This window comes from Podarcis raffonei, chromosome 14 (assembly GCF_027172205.1).
Source record: "Podarcis raffonei isolate rPodRaf1 chromosome 14, rPodRaf1.pri, whole genome shotgun sequence".
Classification (NCBI taxonomy): domain Eukaryota; kingdom Metazoa; phylum Chordata; class Lepidosauria; order Squamata; family Lacertidae; genus Podarcis; species Podarcis raffonei.
The window spans coordinates 18,938,244-18,955,714 of record NC_070615.1 but is presented as its reverse complement, the minus strand read 5'-3'; the positions used below and the strand labels follow the sequence as shown (position 1 = coordinate 18,955,714).

The 17,471-nt window shown below is 43.9% G+C and overlaps 1 protein-coding gene across 4 annotated transcripts in view; it reads right to left on the bottom strand.

Moving 5' to 3' along the window:
• Positions 1-17,471, bottom strand: part of NTRK3 (neurotrophic receptor tyrosine kinase 3) — a 402,429-nt gene that overhangs the window by 138,335 nt on the left and 246,623 nt on the right. For all 4 annotated transcript variants that reach the window (XR_008327460.1, XM_053364231.1, XM_053364230.1 and 1 more), the window contains one exon: positions 10,882-11,070. Coding sequence is in view for 3 of the 4 variants with exons in the window: in XM_053364231.1 (XP_053220206.1) it covers positions 10,882-11,070 (189 nt within the window). In the remaining variant the exon portion in view is untranslated. The remainder of the gene's footprint in view (positions 1-10,881; positions 11,071-17,471) is intronic.

The window sequence follows — 17,471 nt, the reverse complement described above, 5'->3', positions numbered from 1 at the left end:
CATTATTGTGGCCCTGAGCATTATGTTGAAAAATAAGATTTCCTTCTTGTCTAGTCCTGCTGATCCAGAATTTGTCTGCCATATCTCCTGGCTCCACTCCTTGGTTCTTCTCTGCCTGATCTGAAACTTGACCCTAACAGGCTCTCCTTAAGCAATGTCATCTGACTCTGGACCTCAGCCTGCTTACGCCCCAGAATCAGACCCCCAATATGGTCTGTCTGCAAGCTTCCTGAAGGTCTGACAAGGAGGCAGCCTATTCTGTCTTCTGTGCCACCAAACTACTGGTCTCCAGTCTGCCTAACCTCAGCCTACAGGCTACCTGCCTGCTTCATGTCCAAGACACTTATATTTCTTTGGACCTCAACACTTGGGCAAAACCCTCTCAATGACAAGCTCAGTGGTAGAGCATTTGCTATGCATGCAGAACGTCCTAGTTTCAATACCTCGCATTTCCTGGAGGTCTGGGAGAGAACCCTGTCTGAAAACCTGAAGAGCTTCTGCCAGTCAGAGTGGACAAAATTGAAATAGATAGACCAATGGTCTGACTCAGTATACAGCAGCTTCCTAATATCCCTGCATTCCAATCCAGCCAGTATTTTAACAGAAAGTTGACATACCATGTGGATAAACTATCAATTTATCTATATGAAATAAAATCCTATATTATGCAGAAGGGTTTCCTCCCCAGAAAGTGTGTGTGTGTGGATTTCCATGTATTTACAGTTCTTATATAATTATATTTAATTACTCGATTAGTGTGAATATGTGTAATTACTAACTTGCAATATGCAATTATGCCAGGGCAGTATGTAATAAATGAGGTCGTTAAAATGCTTGTTGGAAGGACGTCTGCTACGCCCACGTGGAGAGCCTGGCTCTCTTGCTGAAGTGGAGGATGTCGCCACAAAAGACCTGGCCTCAAGGCATGTACACTGGGCCACCAGCGCTTGTAATAAGAGTCCATGACCCACTGCTTCCCTAGGGATGCAGTGGCATATTCTGAATGATAAACTCTCATGGTGGATAAGACTGCCATGATGATTATGTTCTCTCTCCACTCTCAGAGGCAGGTTACCTCTGAAAACCAGTTGCTGGGCAACACAAGCAAAGAGAGTGGTGTTGCACTCAGGTCTATTTAGGGACTCCCTAACTTTTGAGTTGCTTTGAAGCCTCAGGTGTCCCAAAAAATCACAACCACCCTTCCCCCAAAACAACAACCAAGCTGACTTGGGAAATGCCCAGATCTCAATAGGGCAGAAAGTGAAGTGACGTCTTTCATTTCGTTGGTCAAGTCTAGGAGCAAAGAGAGGACAAGTTTTGGCTTCTGGTATCTCGGGCATGAATGAATCAAGAATAACAGTGAATTCTTTTCTCGGGGTACTTCAATCTCAGGGATTTAGATTGAGGATTAAAATCTTTGTTTTTCATGTGGATCTATGCCTTCCTACATGCAGGTCAACGGAGAGAGCTTTCTCTCCCAGAGCAAAGAGGCCATCTCTTTCAAAATTCATAGGGTGTCTGTTGCTCAGAAGGCCATCCCAACCACAACTGACCCTTCAGATAACAGGGTATTTGCTGGGACTAACATTTTCCCATTCTAGTATTTCCCATAGTATTTTCCATACAGTGGTACCTCGGGTTATATACGCTTCAGGTTACATACACTTCAGGTTACAGACTCCGCTAATCCAGTAATATTACCTCGGGTTGAGAACTTTGCTTCCGGATGAGAACAGAAATCGTGCTCCAGCGGTGCGGCGGCAGCAGGAGGCCCCATTAGCTAAAGTGGTGCTTCAGGTTAAGAACAGTTCCAGGTTAAGAACGGACCTCCGGAACGAATTAAGTACTTAACCCAAGGTACCACTGTACTATGCATTACCTTCCCAGTGCTCATTTTCCCATCCCAACGCCCCCCCTCTACCCCACCCTGATTCCTGTTGTACTCACCCCAAAACAATAAAGTCTGCCCTTGCAGAAGAAATACTGCAGCCATTGTTCTGAAATTTGGCAGGCTTCATTCTCTCATGAGGGATTACTGTGCCTGAAAAGTGTACTGAATTCTGGCAGGAAATGAAAAAGTTACAGACTTTTTGGAGTGTTTTTTTTTAAAAAAAGCAAAAACAAAATATCAAGGCACCCTGTGTGAAAATCCCTCGCTGTATCTGCCTGTGGTTTGGCAGGCTTAACCCACACTGGAGAGGTTGCTATGCCTGCAAATTTCATCAGTTTCTGTGAAAAGGTAAAACAAGTTTTAGCTATTTTTATATTCATTATAGTGAATGGGAGAAAACTGAGATCTTCTTTTCCTTTTTCCTTTTTTTAAAAAAGATCTAATTCATTCCCAAATAACAAATCAAGTTGGAAAGACATGGTGACTCTGAAACAGATTGGACTGCTTGTCTAAGGTACTCTATTGCAAGTTGAATCTTGTTGCAGGTGTACACCCCTAACAGAGTATTTGTAGGAAACCCCCCCCCCAAAAAAAAAATCAGTCATGGCATGTGAGGTGGGTGGTGCACCCTAACCTCTTGTCTGCAATGGAGCTTGCCACTTGCCCAGAACAGGATGGCGTCCAACCTCACGTGCCATGAATAAATGAAAATGCCTGTAACGAACAATATTTTCTTTGCAAAGCTCTCTAAACCTCAGAATTCCATGCATGTTTTGCCATATGGGGTTAATAAAACAGCAAGCTTGCCAGGTGTTTCTACTATAATCAGACAACATCACATCATTGAAAAGAGGAGGGGGGACTTTTCAATTACCTATAAACTGATTGTAAGAGAACGGGAGTCTCTTACAATCTTAAGCAGAGACTTGAGTTCCCCTAAATAGTGCCTCAGTGGAGCGCTAGAGAACTTGCTAATCACCTTGTCTAGAAAATGAGTGGCTTCTTTCTCCTCCTTACTCATTTTATTCTTTTTCTGAGTCTCCTTGCATAATCTTAAGAAGGATCACTAAAGAAAATAAGGACATTCAGAAATGGCTCTTAAGATGGAGAACAGGCATGAATATTCAGATTAGTCTTCCCCAACCTGGTGTCAATCCCAGCGTTTTGGACTTCAGCACTCATTGTTTATGACCACTGGCCAAGCTGGCTGAGACAGATGGGATGCAGAAGGCTTGAGGAAATCTGCTTGAAGTATGCTCCTGCAGGTGTGGCAACATTGCCTAGTGGTTAGGACTAGAATAAGAAAGACCTGGGTTCAACTCAAATCACCTCCAAGTTATGAAGGTCACTGAAGAGCCAAAGGTCAGAAACCATCTCTCAACCTAACCTACCTCTCAGGAAATTATGGGAGGTTACAACATCAGAGGGAAGGAGGTGTGCTGCCCTGAGTTCCCTTTGAAGAAGGGTAGTGGTATTAACACAATAGCAGGACCATGCCTGCATGGTAGAGCATACACGTCACATGCCAGGGGGCCACGGTTCAATCACCAAGCCTCCCAGCTGAAACAGTGGAGAGCTGCTGTTGGTTAGTGTAGATAATGCTAAGCTAGGTGGATGAAAGGTCTGGCTTGCTATACACCAGCTCCCTGTGTTCCTAGGAGATTGCATAAATGATTCTGCACAGTCAGTTTCTTGGTACTTCTAGCTGGCACATAACGCTGGTGCTTAAAAGCTTACACTTGGCTGCCCATCAGCTACTTGGCCAGGTTAAAAGTTATTGTACTAACTTGCAAGGTCCTTAATAACTTGGGTCCAGGATATCTTAAGGGCTGCCTGATTCCTTATATCCCTGCCTGATCTGAGGGGTAGTCTTCTGTTAGTGGTCCCCTTTGGCCTGAGCCAAATTCTATGGAACGGCCTCCCAGCTGAGATTAGGCAGGCTCACTCCCTGTTGAAGTTCAGTTCAGGGGCTTGGCAAATACTTTTATATTCCAGCAAGCATTTTGAGGAAGTTCTCAGCGTTTATGATCAATTTTAATTTATTTTAGCCACTGTATGATTAAACAATAAAATAAAATATGTACCCCACTTAGAAATTATGATGATTAAGCAATATATAAATAGCTCAAACGATGGTGATGATATAGTTTGACACAAGCTGCCACCCCCGATATAAGTTGTTCAACTGTCATGCAATAAAAAGTCTCATGAATTGCTCTCGAGTAGCCCACTGAAAAGTCAGTAGTTCCTTGGCTTTTTTGGATTGTAACTCCTGGAAACTCCACTTAGATATTATAACCCAGTTTGGATCCTTTCTGAATGTGCATGTGCTGCCACCACCCACCCATCCCCCTTCACAGGATCTTAGCGCAGTAATGAGATTCAGCCTTTGGCAAAAAGTTCAGAACTGGATCACCAAGCCACAGGATAAAGGCACATTGCAGATACCCTAAAACACTATTTGCCTTTTTTTCATTAACAAGAAATAACAGCCAGGTCTTGTAGCCCATAACAAGGCATCCCAGCTTCAGAGGTAGCAGGAAGCCGTTTTGATGATACTATGATTTTCTGCATTTCATCAGCCATTCTATTAGACCGAACCAAGCAGCTTAGAATAAACATCCGTCTTTTCCCCCTCCCCTTTCCCTGCAAAGTGATAAGCAATGTCTATTAGTATAGAAAGTGACAGAAATCTATATCATGTCAATGTACTATTAATAGTGCATTAAGTATATACAGTTCTCTCTCTCTCTTTCTCCGCCCCACCATTTCAGATCAGTAACCTGTGTCGGCATGGACTTCATCAAAGAAGGACTGGCTGTGTAGACTAGCCAGACTGCAGTGCCAAGGGAAGGAGGTGGAAAAGGAGAAGAAAGCTCTGAAAACAATGGGCTGCCCTCTACTTAGTTCTGACTTCACCCACCCAATGCCTTCCAGTTGTTTTGGACTATAACTCCCATCAGCCCATGCTGGTATGGACATACTGATTGGCATTACAGTCCAAACTAGGCATAAGCAAACTCGGCCCTCCAGATGTTTTGGAACTACAGCTCCCATCACTCCTAGCTAACAGGACCAGTGGTCAGGGATGGCGGAAATTGTAGTCCCAAAATATCTGGAGGGCCGAGTTTGCCTATGCTTGGTCCAAACGATCTGGCAGACAGCTCTGAAGGCTGACTTGACTTAGCTTCCATGGACTTGAACAAAAAGCAAATTCTGTCCTTTTCTACCATTTTTATTTTCAGTATTGTGATAAGGACTGTCACCCAATTGCAGAATTCTTAGCCAATTAATCAACTAATTGATTAAACCTACATATATTTGCATAAAGCCAGCTTATGGGCTTCCCACAGACAATTGGTTGGCCATTGTGAGAAAGGGGTGATTTGGTCTGACTCAGTCAAGTTTGTCTTACGTTCCTTTTACATGTCTACGGATTTTGTGATAACAGTTCTCAGCTCAAAAAAATAAAAATAAAAAAGAGATAGGATAAGCTTATGGATGAAACCATGTGAAACTGAAACTGACCAGAAACAGACAGATCTATCCAATACCAACATGTACAGAAGGTGTTGATTTGGTCTCTGGTCTGCATGCACAAAATTATGTCACCCAAAACACTTCTTTTAACAGCTTTCATTGATCAGTCCTTTGGCAGCATTTCTAAGGATATTAGTTGGTACCAATTTCCACTGATATGCATGGGATTTATTTCCAAACAAGCATGATTAGAATTGTGCTGAAAATCTCAGACTCACCCACTCTCTTTTTCCAGGTAGAGTGTTGTGGATACAGGAGGATGTCTTTGGAAAATGGGTGGAGAAATCGTATTCATGGTGCTGACAGTACTGACAAAGCATTTCTGGCATCAAATGAAGGTTTATGGTATGATATGAAACACTCCATTATGAACATGCCAGATCACAATTACGGTGGTTTAGAGAAGAAGATAAAATCTAAAGGAGGGATAAATCATTACCACACCACTTATTGTTAGAGATATCTCTCTGGCATAAATCTTAGGTCGTGAATGCCAAACCATTTGAAGTAGCAATCAACTGTCACACTGGTTTATCAATGTGTTTTTTGGGGGGTGCAATTTGGAACTGAGCCACAGGAGTCACTTTTCTGAGTGACTTACCTTTTTCATAAACAGATCTCAAGTTACTAGTCCTTATGATAAGATTCCTAAACTTACATAGCCTTGCCCGGATTATTTGCTTTATTACATCTATGTTACATCATGGACCTCAAGTTGGCAAACTGTCAGGCTTCGGGGAATTGGCTTCCTCCCCCATGGCAGTAAATAAGCAGATCAAATGAAAGGGAAGTCTTACCAGTTAGTTTCTTTAATAAACACAGTGAGAGAGAGAAGAAAGCGTCTCCCTAGAATGACGGTGCTCCCAATTAAGGCTCACCCCTCCTCCATCCCTATTAATCTACATCACTCCTACGTCTTGTAATCTGAGTTTGTACCCTCTGTGCTTTCTGTTCTAACACTCTCTGAGCTCTCCGTGCCCTTGGGGATGGGTGGGTGGGGATGCTGTTCAGAGACTGTGAATTGGTTAACATTCTCTCTTCCAGTGTTTCTTCTGCTAGTTGTTCCCCATCCAGTATTTCCCAGTGACTGCCTTCTGAACTATGCCCCTCTGCAAACCACTGTTCTAAATCTATACTGTCTTCCTGCTCCTGGGAAGATTCAGGGTCAGGGGGAGGGGAGTCTCCCACCATTCCTCCTCAGTGCAGCCCTCCTCAGCACGGTCCCTGACACACACACAGGTTTCCCCAGGAGGTCCTGACCAGACCCAGATTGGCTTAGCTTCTACTGTATCATATGCCTTCAAGACTGTAGCTCCAACTTTGTATTCTGCAGCTCTCTGCTTGCTTGTTTACTTCCACCACCGTCTTAGCCTTATTCCAGTTCAATGCACCTGGCTCTTTGTAGGATTCCCGGCAACCGAGAAACCTCAGACTGGCCTATAGGGACCTTTCCAATTCACGGTAAACAATAATCCACTGAGCCAACCAATGTCATTCACATAAGCAAGGCAGCTGGCATGTTTTATAAATGCCAGCGATGACAGCGAAAGAAAATACCAACCCATTGCGGTTCAGAAAGCACTCTTTAAAGTGCATTCTAAGAATGCAAAAGGGAGCAAGAAAGATTTTGACCTAGAAAAGGGGGGAAGCTGCTTGAGCTACCGTCTCCTCCATTTCCTGGTGTGAACCAGCCCCCTTTCTTGGTAGAAACAGACTCCAAACAAATACATTACAATCAAAGTCAAAGCCAAGTGGAATTAAGAGGACACAGCCCATTGCTCTGGTGAGTGATGTCTTGCCACCGTTTGATGCACTCGCTCCAGATTACGGGCCTTGACTCTTCCTTCCAGCTATAGTGCCTATTAAGCACAGGACCACCCCAAGGGGGAAATTCCATCATGGGCTGAACGAATGATGCTCACAATAGCTGTTAGTTAATTAAACCAGAGCTTAATTCATGCTGTTGTTGCTGTTTGGTTTACACTGGGGTAGGGCGGAGGGGGAATCTGCAACAAGGACAAGACTCATCCTGAAAAAGTGGTTCATGCCTCCAATATTGGGAGATGTCTATCCCTAGGGCTTGATTTCAGATCAGGACCAGTAAACATAGCTCAGCAGTAGAAGATCTGCTTTGCATGCAGAAAGTCCCCCTCTATTTCTTACAAATGCAGAACAGGTGTTTTGTGGCACTGTTACAGGTACCACAAAACACCTGTTCCGCATTTGTAAGAAATAGATCTTTTAGTGTGGCAGCACCTGTACTTTGGAATTCCCTGCCTATTTACAGTAGGCAGGGAGTATAAATTGGGCCTGAGAAGGATGATAGAATGCATGTTCCAGAGACTCCCCCTCCCTGCATACTTAGGATAGAAACCTCCAAGGCAAATATTGTTGAGTCCAACTAGTGTGTGTTGTTTGGGATGGGGGATAGGGAATGCCATGTTTCAAATATGTCCACACACCCAGATATATGTACTTTCATTGTTTTCCCTCCCAGAAGGAGGAACATGCTCAGTGAAACTGTAATGGTGCTCTCTAGAAAGGAGCTCTTTGGTAAACTTAACAGGAGCACCTTGGGAAAGGATGGAGAGGGTCATACTCTGGCACATTTGCATGTAAATAGTTGTGATGTGTAATGATGCCACTCAGATTTGAACTGGTGGTAGCGATGGTTTGAGATATTAATTTGCTTTTCTCAGAATTCATGGTCAGATGCTGAACCAATCTCCTGAGCCACCACAAACTTCTTCTCCAACTCGGACCATAATCCAAAATGAAGAAGAATGACCTGCCCCATCCCTGCTTCTTCCCACTCTGGCTTGCCCTGGCAGTGCTGCCAACTATAACAATGCGAGTGGGAGGCATATATATGTAGTTCACACTCCCTGGTACCTAGAATGTAAATGCCTTCAAATTCTCCTCTTCATTGTCTTTGGTGTTACTCAAGCTAAGGCCAGTAAAGGAATCTGAATACATAAACCCAAGCCTGTAGTCTGAAATCCAGGGATGGCTTTAACATTTGATTTTGTTGAATGTGCAAACTCGTCCTTAGTTACAAAAGGAGACAATAAACTATTCTGGGCTGGCTGATGGACACACACAGGTTTGTAGAGTAAGGCATCGACATTGCCTAGTAATACATGGAATCTCAAAGGTAGGGCTGTCAAGCTGATTAAAGCATTTTTAGTTGATTATTACAAAAAAAAATCTCAATTCATGTGCCTTTCTGAGATGCTGAAGGGTGACCAAATTTACACAAAAGTTACCACATGTTGTATTAGAAGGAAAGGCTGTCATTCAGACTTTCTTTTTCATTCCTTATTACAGAAGCAAACCTAAACCAGAATAGCCTCAGGCCTTAACTTCCAGCCCCTCTGATGAAAATTGATCCCCCAATTATAATCAGGGCAAAACTGAAACTGCACCCCACTCCCCCCCCAACATTTTAAGCAGCACTGAAGCATGTTTCTGCCTATTAGTGATTTTCTGACACTCTCTGCAAAAGCGTTGGCTTTTCTGTTTAAATTGCCCTCACTTGCCATCAGTGATGTCGTCATGCGGCTGGATCTGACTGATCATAGCAAAGTGAAGTTTTCTGCCATTCACAACAGGATCTCTAATTGGCAGGAATGGCCCATGCCATTAGTTTAGAAAGAGGAAGAAGGGTGAAGGGTGTGTGTCTGTGGTGGTGTTGAGATGATACTAATGCAGTTGCACTGAGGGGTAACAATGGCATGAAAGAGGATTACACAAAGATGAAACTAAGGTCTTTGTGTATGTGTGTGTGTCCCCCCATTATGCAATTACTATTTCTTACCTTTAAACACCTAATATGATAAATATTTGGAACAGTTCTAATTATAATTAGATCTGCTGGTTAAACCAACTAAGGATACAATCCTATAAAAACTTACCTGGGAGTAAATCCCATTAAATTCAACTGGTCGTGCTTCTGAATAGACATGTACGGAGTTGTGCTGCACAGTTTATTAATAAATTTTAAATCTTCCATCCTAGTAGAATCCTAAGCATGCATTTTCCGAGCCACACTCTTTGAAGCTAATAGAACAGCAAAGGCGCAGCTGAAAAGCCATTGGCAAGGAGCTTTCCCACTGAACCTCTGAGACTCCCCACCTCCATGAACAGGGTGAGATTTGTTTTCTTCCACAGTCCTGACTAGATGCAGGAAACATAGATGATGCCAAAGCACATGGATGGGAAGCGTATGAGACGGGTGAGGAAGAAGTGGTGGGACCTTTCATATGGTTTGGTTTGGAGCCATTCTGGAAAATCTACAGAGCTGAGGATATGTCTCAACCAACCTTAGGTGCTCTTACAAGGGCCCCCGACAAACTGGAAAGGACGAGTTTTTCCCCAGTGATGTTCTTGATTTTAATGGAAGGAGTTCAGTGTTCACTGGGATTAAAAAAAGAAGCTATCCCACAAGAGTCACGGGGCAAGAAGCAAACCACTGGCAAAGAATGTTTCGGTAATGTCCCTATGAACATGTCAGCTGGTTTAATAACAAAAGGGCTTTGCAAACTGGATAATGTTACTTGGCCCCATTTAGGGAAAACAGAAATGCCAACATAAAATAGGTTGCTGTAGATCACGTTTGGCCCTACATGTGGTGGGGGACTCCTGTTCTGTTATGCAGCACAGTCAATGGTCAGTGATGATAGGAGTTGTAGTTCAGCCACATCTGGAGCAATCTTTCAAAAAGCTCTGTGTTAGGCAGAATGGTGAAACATGGGCATCGTCCTACTGGAAACCTGCAAGTTGCTCAAATACTTGTAGATCACAGGCACTCTGCTCCAGTTCTTTGTTTCAGCAGTCTTTAAGATTAGAGTCTGTGCCAACTGTGAACAGTGTTTCAGAAACTAGTTCTTTCAAGCTATTTTGGACTCTCTGCACTGTCAGCACAATATGAAGCCTCATCCTCTGTCCAGGTATATAAGCGTTCATTACCGATTTTGCTATTGCCAGTGGTTCACTTCTTGCCTTTGTATCTCTATGCACAATCATAGCACAGGAAATGTCTTGACTAATGGTCTCTTCCCCCTCTCTAGGTGTTGTCTGCTGTTTAATAGGACAGTCATGGTGCCACAACCATGAAGAAGCCTATAGAAAGTGAAAGGTGGAAGCTTCTCATTGCACCATATCCTTTATTTACCTTCCTCTTTTCATGGAAGTCTTCTATATAATGCTCAAAGGCAGATGAGAGTCTCAAAATTTGGTGTCATGTCTAGAGGAAGTGATTACTGGATGGTGTATGTTGTGATTTTGGGGACACAAGATTCACTTCTGGTTTCTGGACCATACAAGACCCGCTCTCCACCCTCTCTGCCCCTGAAGCATATTCATTTTGTACTCCTCAATTCACTTCCCCCTGGCTTGCTCACCCTGTCTTCACCTCATCATACATAGGCAAACATTGAAAACACACTTACATGTGTCTGGCTTGTGGCAATTGTGACCTTGACGGAAGTATTGTGGGTTCTCGATGACAGGGATACGGGTCATGCCAATCACCACTGTGTCCGGGCCAGCGTCCAACGACGAAGGTGTGGTGATGCCATGATTGATGTGATGAAGGGGGCTGGCAGAATCTTCTTCCCCGCTGATCACAGCCACAGGACCTAGAAACAAACATAGTAAGCCATGAAGAAAACAGAAGAGTATGTTCCCCATTTCTCTGATATCCTTTCAGGGTGGTTCATTTTGGAGCCAGTCATTACAGGGGACTGCATCCTGTTTTATGAGTTTTCTGCATGCCTCAGAACTATCTGTTTGCTTGCATTTTCAACCCGTGACCTAATGGATTTGGTTCAGTTTCTCAATGCCTTTAAGAGATTATATAAGTTTCTTAAAAGTGGAGTGGGCATGCTCTTCCTCTAGCATCCACTATGCCATCAATGGGGGGAAAGGCATCTACATCAGCCATCATCACCACACCTGCTCACAAAGAGAAGCTCCAACATGAGTGGGTGTCAAATGTTTGCATCCCAAGACATGTGGTCATGTTGGAAGCTGTCTACTGCAGGAGGCTGAGCCAGTACAAACTGGTACGGAGCAGGAAGAACATAGTGTCTCTCAGGCCTTGTGGACTTTTGAGGAGATATTGGAGTGTTGGACTAGGACCCGGGAAACCAGACTTAAAAATTCCCACTCAGCCATGAAGCTCACTGGGTGACCTTGGAGCAGCCACTGCCTCTTAGCCTAGCCTACCTCACAGGATTGTTATGATATTCAGTGAGGGGGGGGGACTATGTATGACACTTTGAGCTGCTTGGAGAAAAAGGTGGGATACCAAATGCAATTAAAAAAATATACTGAGAGCTTTTGTGGATGCAGGAAGGAACACTGGCGCATGCGGGTGCCACACTGGCAACCAATGGTGTAAGGAGAAAACACAGGAATCTATCACTGAGCTCAGAAGTAGTAGAAGAAAAATCGACACACTCCTCAGCGTCCTAATCAAAGAGCAGCAAATTTATTCATACAACAGAGGGAAGAAAAATCTGCGCCTGGAGAAGTTTCTCTTCTGTTTTGTCGAAGCTGCCAGGGGCTAACAGAAGGTCAATGCAAGATGAGGAAAAGCTGCTGCAAGCACACTTCAAATGCATTCAAAAGGCCTGTCTTTTACCTGAGCCAGCGAAGGCGGGGGGAGATCTCTCTCCTGTCGCTAATCTATTTCTAATTGCACAATTACTTTATTATGGAACACGAGTAACAAAGAGGAGATTCTTCAAGTCATTCGAGTCTCTTGGTGCTTCAGAGAGCATCCAGAGAATGCACACTCTGAATGCATTAATCTGTTTTTTTATTATTAAAAAAAAAAGAAGGAGGGGGGAAGCCTGTTCATTTTTCAAGACTTCAAGTATTGTTTGTTCTTCCAAGTGGGACATAATAAAGTTGCTGTGTAATTAGCAGTACTCCTGGCAGCCCTGACAGGTGTTTTACTTGCTAGGAAGAAGTCTTTACTCCACACACACACACACTCACTCACACATTGTAAACTCAGTTTGACAGGTTTGTGTTGTTTTGTTCTGTCACTGCTTCTTGGCCTAAGTTGCAGTCAGCACCAAAGACGTTAATGGCAGACGGCATGCCGAGGAAACTGATCCCTGCCGCAAGATTGCACTGATAATCCTTATGATGCTCCTGTTTTCTCCACAAGTAAGGAGGAAACAAGCTGTTTCCAAACTAAGCAAGCTTTCATTAAAGACTTGTAAAACGCCGATCACACTAGCAGGAAACGAGTTGTGATGAACGGGGAGTCTGTACTGACATTTTCATGGGACTCTTAAAGGCGGCCTCCAAGACAAGGAGAACATTATGTTCTCCTTGAGTTCTTCTATGCCCCAAATTTCAATCTGAGCCAGAGAAGAACTCAATTCTTCCTTTACACTGACATGACTGACATGTTCACCTCCAATCTCCTGACCTGCAAATCTCCAACCCACTCCTCCCAATGTCCCTTGTTTGCTCCTGCTGATCCAAAAGTCAAGACTGATGACCTGTCACACAGACCCCATTCCACTATCAGTAGTGCTTGCCTTAGTGGTGCCAGGAACTAGAGGACTTAGAGAGAGACTCCCCTTCCTTCTGCCACTGTAGTTGCAAGGTAATCAGCAGGTGGGTAAAGGTTCACAGACGGATAAACATGAAGGAAGACTCATGGATGGATGGGTGGGAGGTTTTTTTATAGATAGATAGATAGATAGATAGATAGATAGATGATAGATATAGATAGATGATAGATGATAGATGATCGATAGATGATCGATAGATGATCGATAGATAGATGATCGATAGATAGATGATCGATAGATAGATGATAGATAGATAGATGATAGATAGATGATAGATAGATGATAGATAGATGATAGATAGATAGATAGATAGATAGATAAATAGATGATAGATAGATAGATAGATAGATAGATAGATAGATAGATAGATAGATAGATGATAGATAGATAGATGATAGATAAAGGTAAAGGTACCCCTGCCCGTACGGGCCAGTCTTGCCAGACTCTAGGGTTGTGCGCTCATCTCACTCTATAGGCCAGGAGCCAGCGCTGTCTGGAGACACTTCCGGGTCACGTGGCCAGTGTGACAAAGCTGCATCTGGCAAGCCAGCACAGCACACGGAACGCCGTTTACCTTCCCGCTGGTAAGCGGTCCCTATTTATCTACTTGCACCCGGAGGTGCTTTCGAACTGCTAGGTTGGCAGGCGCTGGGACCGAACGACGGGAGCGCACCCCGCTGCGGGGATTCGAACCGCCGACCATGCGATCGGCAAGTCCTAGGCGCTGAGATGATAGATAGATGATAGATATAGATAGATAGTTGAGTACTGGATGTTAGAACTTCTGCCCAGTGCAACAGTCTGGGCTCTGATTTGGACATGGAGGTGATGACCAGATGTATTAGTTTAGTGGTGTTGGAGGCACTTGTCAGGGTCCCCACCATGAGTAGCAGTCTGAACCCCAATTCCAACTCAGAGAGGCCACCCCTATCTATGAGTCCTGTGGCACCAGAAGAGATAACCCATACCAGGCCTGATCACAGCCACAGTCCAGCAGATAAGGACACTCAAAAGCTGGGACATATGGAGCCTGCATGCTCCAAACTGACATTCCCAATGGAATAACTCAGTCCGTGGGAGGGATCCACAACAACAGATGTTGCTGGACTGCCACTTCAATCATCCCTAACCAATGACTGACTGACTGTGGCTGAAGGGAGTTGCAACTCAAGGGTGATGGAAGTTGTAATTCAGCAACATCTGGAGAGCCAAAGGTTCCCCACAACAGAACTAGATAAATCTAGGGTAGACAACCTTTAGTATACCAAGGCCCACATTTTTTTATAGGCAGTGTCCGAGGATGGGAGGGAGAAATATCTAGTGGTCAATGGAACTGGGTCAAAAGTGGGTAGCATTGTTTCTTATATTCACATATAGAGTATGGAATTGTAGTGTTGGAAGGGGAAACAAGGCTCATCTAGTCCAACTCCTTGAAATGCAGGAATCTTTTGCCCAATGTGGGACTTGAACTCACGAGCCCGAAATTAAGAGTCCCATGCTCTGCTGACTGATGCCACCTTGTGCACAGTAGGCTAAATTCCAGTAACACAAAAGCCAGAGGTTTCATCTACACACACACACACACACACACACACACAGAGAGAGAGAGAGAGAGAGAGAGAGAGAGAGAGAGAGAGAGAGAGAGAGAGACCTCTGCAGCCCAAACCCAGGCAAACAAGGGATATTTTCACAGTTCGGAGACACATTCTAGCTGTGGGCAAAGAAAACACCAAAGGAAGGTAGAGAAGAACCAGAGTCTGGAAGCCATTTAAAGGGGGCATTTAAAGAAGACCACATCTGGTTCACAGGCCTGTGGTTCCACATCCCTGAGATAACACACACACAAACCTGACCAAGAAGCACAATGAAAGACTATCAGAAACAGCTTAAGCTGGACTACTTCTCATTGCCAGAGAGTTTGCACTCAGCTGAGCTGACAAGCGCCCTGACAGGAAGTGTCAATCTCTGTCTCAGTTTTTGACACCTATCTCCTGCAAATCCAGGTGATCCACACGGTTGGAATCCTCTTGGGAGCAGATGTTTCTGAAAGCCTCCCTCCAATAGCCCCCTCCGCCACTGCACTCCTCATGTGCTCTGACAATCTTCCCGACTCTCTCCTTTAGCATCAGCTGCCCCCACGCAATCCTACAATTTGCTTCCCTCTCCCCTAGTGAACTCATCTCTAAGGAGCTCCTACTGGTGCTCTGTAACCCTGTTTACCATTCCATCACACTGGCTGATTTTTAGCATCATTCATCCAGCCAGGGGCAGATCTGGGTGTCTGCATCAATGCCATGGATCAATGAAAGCCAAGCAGAGATTCTAATTCACTGGCTGAATTTGTATGCCTTTTTCTCTCTCTCCCTCCCCATCCCACAGGGTAGAACTATAGGTTATTTATGTATTTATTTAAGCTATGGCTCCCCCCGCCCTTCTCCTGTCTAACTTGCATTTCAAAACAGCAAGATTAAGTCAATAAAAACATATAGATCCAACACACACCAAAAACCTAGCAGCAGAAAGAACAGCCTTCCAGAGGAACAGCTGTGTTAGCCTCTTGTAGGGATGGGGGAATAGGTCAGTTTTGATTTCTCTCATCCCCCCCAATCATAAGTTCAGTTATTCATATTTCCACATCAGTTTGTCATTAAAAAAAAATCTCATGAAAATTCATCAGCATTTCTCCTGCTGTGCACATTTGTCTAAGCAGTTTTGCCTAATATACACATTTTTGTTGCACAATTTCCCCTGCTACGATGCATTTTGTTTAGCCCCCCCTGCCACAAATATATACATTTATATGCACATTTTACTGTAGCATATGGATTATTATTTTTTACAAATCACCTGGCAGGAGACCTTCTTTGCAAAGTTTGGCAAAGTGTGAATTTCAAAGGATGGCTGAGTTTTGGTTTGCAGATTGTTTTGGAAATTAGGTGGATTCACCTTTAAATGCAAACTGAATCAGTTGTTCCCCAATCCCTAGCCTCTTGTGGCAAAAACAAATGAGAGTGTTGTGCCACCTGTGTGCCAACCTAACACTCCAACCTTAAACATCAAGGTGGTATGATTGTGCTCGTCCTAAAGCACCCCTATGTACAGTATAGTGCAATTGTAAGCATTTTTTTGGGGGGGGGGAGCCAAAGCTCAGTGGTAGGACAGCTGCATTGCATGCAGAAGTTCCCAGGTTCAATCCCTGGGACCTCCATAGAAATTCAGTTTTAACTCTTTTAAGCTCTATTGTCTTGAGATTTCTGTACACCTGTACAGATGACTATAAATCCAGTGGTATATAAATTGCCAAAATAAATATCTGTCAGGGACTGGACTGAAGAGGAATGCTGGGGGCCGCCCTCCCCTTCCTAAGAACAGGAGGACTGTATAGATTTAGAACAGTGGTTTGCAGAAGGGAATAGTTCAGAGGCTGCAGAGGGGAGAAACTGGGAGGGGAACAGCAGGAAGGGAAACAACTGGAAGGGGAACAGCAGGAAGGAGGAGAAGCACCAGGGGAAAGACTGCTGACAGACTCAGTGTTCTTGGAAAGCATATTTCTGACCCCCTCCCCCTCAGGAGCAGGCAGGCATTGAGGGTATTAGAATGGAGAGCTCAGACACAAAAAGCTCAGATTAACCAATGCAGGAGTGATGTCAAATAGGGTAGGGGGTGGGACTTCACTTGGAGCAACACCATTATTAGGAAGGCTGCATTCCTTCATTGTTCTCTGTAAATTATTGAATAAATTGCTTGGTAAGAACTTTTATAATTTCTCTGATTCTGGGCTGCCACCGTGTCCCTGAGCCTGGCAATATCTGGGGAGAGACCCCTGTCTGAAACCTGGAGAGCTTCTGCCAGTCAGTGTAGGCAATGCTGGGGTGATCAGCCAATGATCTGACTCAGTATAAGGCAGCTTCCCTTGTTTCTATGAATGTGTGTGCATATCTGTATCTCTGTACCGAATTGTATGTGCTGCTTTTCTTCAAAATGGGAGCAAATCCATATACAATATTTCCAGCAAATCAGTATACAACATTTCTACCATTTCTCTGAGCACTTCATAATTTGCCCCAAGCCTGTTTCCAAACCACCAGCCTTCCCTGGCTCTTATATGTCTCTTTGCTCCAGAAGGTCAAATTTTAACAGGGAGTTTTCTGAGTTAAGGGCATATTTCTCCATATTTTGGAGGCTTCTTTAGTTCCAGTGTGTTTGTCTAATAGAGACTGGGAAATTAAATGATACAGAAGGCTTTCCCTTCAGAGAATGAGTGGTAAATTCCATTCATCAAATGGCAATGCTTAGCTCATCATCTACAAATAATACATATGGCATTTCCACAAATGTCCAAAATTATTTCCATGCTGTCAACTAAGTAATCTATCCATTGGTTAAAAGGCAAATAGTTCATTGACAAAAATAAAAAGCCTTTGACTCAGCCATCAGCTCTTGTT